This window comes from Orycteropus afer, unplaced genomic scaffold, assembly GCF_000298275.1.
Source record: "Orycteropus afer afer isolate SDZICR_OR568_19922 unplaced genomic scaffold, OryAfe1.0 scaffold00744, whole genome shotgun sequence".
Classification (NCBI taxonomy): domain Eukaryota; kingdom Metazoa; phylum Chordata; class Mammalia; order Tubulidentata; family Orycteropodidae; genus Orycteropus; species Orycteropus afer.
The window spans coordinates 926,623-932,339 of NW_006922331.1; the positions used below are offsets into that span (position 1 = coordinate 926,623).

Sequence of the window (5,717 nt, forward strand, 5' to 3'; positions counted from 1 at the left end):
AAGAGTTGATGCTTTTGAGTTGTGGTGCTGGCAAAGAATGCTGAAAGTACCATGGACTGCTAAAAGAACTAACAAATCTGTCCTGGAGGAAGTGCAGCCGAAATGCTCCTTGGAAGCAAGAATGGCCAGATTTTGTCTCACCTACTTTGGTCATATTGTGAGAAGGGACCATTCCCTGGAGAAGGATGTCATACTTGGTAAGGTGGAGGGTCGATGAAAGATGGGAAGAGGCCTTCAACGAGCTGGATTGACACGGAGGCTGTGACAACAGGCTCAAGTACAGCAAGGATCATGGAGCTGGCGTGGGATCGGGCGGTGTTTCTTTCTGCTGTGCATGGGGTCACTACGAGTCAGAAACGACTGGACGGCACCTAACAACAACAACAATGCAGGGTGGAGTGTGCCCAAGACCATTATAGGGTTGGCAGATAATGTTTCTACAACTGTATTTGTATGTTCTGTAAGAATTCCCAGGTATATAGAAGAGCTGACAAGGGACAAAGTTGTGGTCATTTCTTGGTCACAGCCAGCTACCCAGAGGGAGCAAGTAGGTGGACCTGTGGGCTCAGGACCATAGTCCCTGGGGGCATCAAGTTCAATTGGTATAACGTACTACACAAAACATTGTTCCACATCCTACTTTGGCAAGTAGTGACTGGGATCTTAAAAGCTTGCAAGCAGCCATCTGGATGCAATGATGGATCTCTCCTAGTCAAGAGCAAAGAAGAATGGAGAGAAGCAAAGATGCACGGAAACAATTAGTCCAAGCAACTGGTACACCATGCAATCCTCAGCCTATGAGACCAGAAGAACTGGATGGTGCCCGACTACCACTGTCAAACCACTCAAAGGGGGATCTATGTAGGAGATGCTGGATAGAGTGGGAGAACAGTGTGGAACAAAATAAAAATCATTAAAAAAAAGGGGGGGTGGTGGAGACCAGGTTTGCTGGTCTGATAGAGCCTGATGGAACCACTGAGACTATGGCCCCTAGCTACCCTTCATGTCTGGAATTGAACCCACTCTTGTTGCTTCCAGCCAAGCAAAAGACAGGCATATGAGCTGAACATTTACATTAGGTAGATACACTCCTTGGAGAGATCAATCATGGGAGAATAGAAGGACTGTGTATGCACTGGGACATAGCTCAGGGGGCAGGAGTGCATGAAGGGAAGAACACAGGTAAGAGGTAACTATGGGGAGGAAGTGGGAGGGGAGATTTTGCATTGTGGGAGATTGCAGTTAATGTGAGACAAAGTGTATGTGAGCTGCTGTATGGAAAGTGAATTTGCTCTGTAAACGTTCACTCAAATTACAACAAAAAATTAATAAAGTAAATTAAAAAAAAGAATGATTTGGGAAATATCACTAGATATGTTAAATATATATATATATATATATATATATATATATATATATATATATATATATATATATATATATATAAATTCTTCCTATGTAAAATTGATTACTCATACTGACTTCATTTTTCATTGCCTCAAAATCTTGCTCCAACTCACCCTGCGTAGGAATCCCCATGTCCATGAAGGGGAACGGGGAAAGGTAGTAGAAGCAAAGCAAGGTGCCCCCCTCTTATCCGTCACAATGTTCTGCATTTACAAATCTATGAGGTCAATTGTTCCCACGCCTTTGGAGAAGCCATTGATCACTTTTCATCCCAGAGCTTTGAGAAATTCAACTACAGGTGATTTAGAAACACCTCATTTTCTGATGCAAGTGGGCACCTGGTCTATCTCTGAGCAGCACTCACTGTGTGAAATGTTTCCTTTGGCTGAATCTAAATCTCATTTTCTCTAGTGTTGTTTATCGGGGGCTGAAGACTCCACTGTGTCTCAGTCAGGTGCTACGAAAGATAGACATTTACAAAGATGCTTTTGCTTCCAAGTTAATCAAAGTGCAGCAAGTTTGGAAAGCATGAATCAAGTGAGTTGTAGAGTTGTATGAATTGGCAAATAGTCTAATTGATAGAAATTATTGTGAGACACACATTCACACAGGATGTTGTCCACTTAGACTATGGGCTTAGGCCAAGCAATGCTGTAGCAAATTGGGCACCTTACCCCAATGGTAGGCCTCAGGCAAGCAGCTGATTACCCAAACTTGCACCTGTCTTAACACACATGAGAGCACTAACTAGCTGTATGACAAGGACAAATTATTTTTTTAAGTCAGATGTATTGAGGTATAATTTACATGCTAGCATTCACCACTTTTAGTGTACACTTCTATGAATTTTTATAAATGCAGTCATGTAACCACCACCAAGACATAGAACAGTTCCATAAAAAAAAAAGTGACCCCATCAAAGAGCCCATTGTTGGCCTGACCAGCTTCCTGCCCACTCGCTCTCTGTGTTGCCTCTTTAACCTGTCTGTAGTGAGAGGCCCCGCCCACCCCAAGCACCATCACCAGCCCCATTTCATTTCTGGAGGCAGGTTAGCACGGAGGTCCCCCAGCCTCCGTTTTCTCTGGGCAAGGAGATGTACAGGCTCAGGCAAAATGCAGATGCTGGAGACCCCGTCTCAGTGGTGGTGGGCCTCTGCTAAGCAACAGAGGTGTGGTGGCCACATACGTACCTGTGTGGCCAGAGGAGGCTCACCTGTGATGGTGTACATGCCAGCCACTGTCACCACGATAAAGACGACCAGGTACACATCCAACCCCATCACCAGCCTCATAAACACAGCACCCGAGAAGATATCCACCTACAAGGAAAGCCACCAGGCTGCCCCTTGATTCTGAGCTGCACCATCTGCCACCCCATAAAGAAATGACTTCAGAATCCACATGCAAGAGCGAGCACCTGGAGGTCGGTCCACCCACCCCATCACTGGCAGACCTGGGTTGCATCTACCCTAGTTGTGTTGGGCCATGAGGCTTGTGCTCATGAGTTAGGCCATGGTTGACACCATTGGGGCTAGAGTAAATGCGATTAACCCATTAACTCAATTTATCTTCTTATTCCCTGGCACCTCAAAGTAGGGAGTGTGCTCTGAGACCTGTTCTTGCAGTCTGGCCACTGGGAAAAGGCAGAGGCTTGCTTAGCAAGGCCAGTGCGCTTGTCCTGTAGCGGACCAGAGTGAACATGGGAAGTGTTGTGGATTACAGGTCATCCCAGTGCTTTTCTTTTCTTTTTTTTAAATAATCCTGTTGTTGTTATTAAGGAGCCCTGGTAGTGCAGTGGTTAAAGCATTCAGCCGCTAACCAAAAAGCTGGTGTTTGAACCTACCAGCTGCTTAAGATGAGACAGTCTGCTTTTGTAAAGAGTCAACTCAAAACTCACTGCCATTGAGTTGGATCCAACTCATAGTGACCCCTTCTTGGGTTTCCCAGGAGGTATCACTACGGAAATAGATTGCCCCTTCTTCCTTCTGAGGAGTGGCTGGTGGGTTTGAACTGCCAGCCTTCTGGTTAGCAGTCAAGAGCCTACTTGACTCTATGCCACCAGAGCTACAGCTTTGGAAACTCTGTGGGGCAGTTTCACTCTGTCCTCTAAGGGCACTGTGAGTCTGAATAGACTCCACTGCAGTGGGTATGGTTTGGGCTTTGCAGTGGGTGTGGTTTAGGCTTCATTTCCTGGAAGACTGACAGCCTGCGAAACCCTGTGGGACAGTTCCACTCTGTCCTCTAGGGGCGCCGTGAGTCAGAATCGACTCCAGGCAGTGGGTGGGTGGCTCAGTGAACAGGCTGTGAAGCATCTGCCCACCTCTGAATTGTCTGGCTCTTGATTTCATTGCTCTTCTGGTCTCCAAAGGCAATGGTACGTGGGCAGAGATTCTCCCAACATCTGTCCATCCACCTAAACTGAACAGTGAGTGCCAACCATGCTGTGGATATGAGGCAGGGCCTGAGGACACATACATACCACACCCTGGGCACTGTCCTCAAGGCGCTTTGAAAGAGATCAGGTAAGTAGGCCATCTCCATGCAGCGTGAGAGGTGACACTTACTTGGCCAGTGCAAGGCCATCTGTTGAGTGCTGAACATGCTTTCAGCACTAGGGTGATGCAGTGAGCAGCCCAGGCAAGACCCTGGGTCTCAGAAAGGGTGTGGAGAGACTCCTCCTTGGGTTGCCGAGGCAGTATCACTACAGAAGTAGATTGCCCAACCTTCCTTCTGAGGAGTGGCTAGTGGGTTTGAACCGCCAGCCTTCTGGTTACCAGTCAAGTGCCTTAGGCACTATGCTACCAGAGCTCCTTGTGTCTATATAAGTGTGTATACATATGTGTGTCTATGTTTGTCTCTGTATGTGTCTATATAAGTGTGTATATGTGTGTGTGTCTATGTATGTCTCTGTATGTGTCTATATAGGTGTGTATATGTGTGTGTCTTTGTACATCTCTGTGTCTATATAGGTGTGTGTATATGTGTGTGTCTCTGTATGCGTCTATATAGGTGTGTGTGTATGTATGTGTCTGTTTAGATGTGTATATGTGTGTGTGTATTATTCTCTTTTCTCTCTCTCTCTCCTTTCCCTCCCTCCTTCCCTCCTTCTCTCCCTCCCTCCCTCTCTCTCTTTCTGGGCTCACCGAGATCCTATTGAAAATATAGAGGAATAAAGTTAGAAAGGAGAGGAAGAGCTGGATCCGGTGGCCACCAAACCTCTTCCGTAAATATTGTGGCATGGTCACTACCTGAAAAAGCAACAAGAGATGTCACCATCAGACAGCAGACACCAGGACAGGGAGACCCACAGGGATGAGCTGGGCTTACAAGGTGCTGCTGGGCACAGAGACACAGCGGTCGGGTAAACAGCCCCTATGAAGGTGGATGAGCTTGGCATTGCATGGCATCGGCCAAAATGTGAGAGAAAAGAAAGGACAGGCAATACCACTGCCTCCATGGAGCTTGGAATCTAGCTAGTGCTGTCTGTGGACCGTTGAAGGAAGTCAAGCTCACGGGACATGTTTCATGCTGACAACTCCCTTTTAGGAACTAATAACAGAACAAAGCTGAGTGTTGTGTCACATCCACCAAACGCAGCAAGTGCTCCAGGGTGACAGAACTTGGGCCGACAGCTCACCAGTGGGTCTTGGGCCCCAGCGTGGCTGGAGCACATGCTGGTATCACAGACCACCTCCATTTCTCCTGCATCACTTCAGGCTGTGCGGGACCAGGGGCAGGGACCATACCCTCTCAGGTCAGTATGCGCCTAGCGCATGGCAGCTGAGTGAAGACTTGAATGGACAGCACCCTGGAGCCCGTCACGTGCTGTGGCCCACACACCTAACATTTCCCTATTTCTAAGTTCAACTCAGACTCCTCCTGCTCCATGAAGACACGTGGAGGCCTCATGCAGACCACATGGTCTCATCTAGGCTCTGTGGCTTTTATCATCATTACTTTTCATTTGATTACGAATTATATCCTGAATGGATAGCTCACATTCTCCATAAGCGTCTCAGCTTCCCAGGCTGTTGTACCCTTAGTTATTACTGTAAATAATGTCTGGAAGTCACCCTAATGAGGACCCAGGACAAGGAGCTCTGGATTAAGGTACTTGGCTGCTAACCAAAAGACTGACAGCCTCGGAGACCCTGTGGGCAGTTCCACTTTGTCCTCTAGGGGCGCTGTGGGTCAGGATGGACTCCACAGCAGTGGGTGTGGTTTGGGCTTTGCTTCTGTGAAGACTGACAGCCTGGGAGACCCTGTGGTGCAGTTCCACTCTGTCCTCTAGGGGCGCTGTGGGTCAGAAT

At 47.5% G+C, this 5,717-nt stretch overlaps 1 protein-coding gene across 1 annotated transcript in view; it reads right to left on the bottom strand.

The window, feature by feature from the left end:
- Positions 1-5,717, bottom strand: part of LOC103211456 (sodium/glucose cotransporter 1-like) — a 92,424-nt gene that overhangs the window by 60,560 nt on the left and 26,147 nt on the right. The window contains exons 4-5 of the mRNA XM_007957404.1: positions 4,551-4,655; positions 2,621-2,726 (exon numbers count right to left, since the gene is read on the bottom strand). Coding sequence (XP_007955595.1) covers positions 2,621-2,726; positions 4,551-4,655 — 211 coding nt within the window. The remainder of the gene's footprint in view (positions 1-2,620; positions 2,727-4,550; positions 4,656-5,717) is intronic.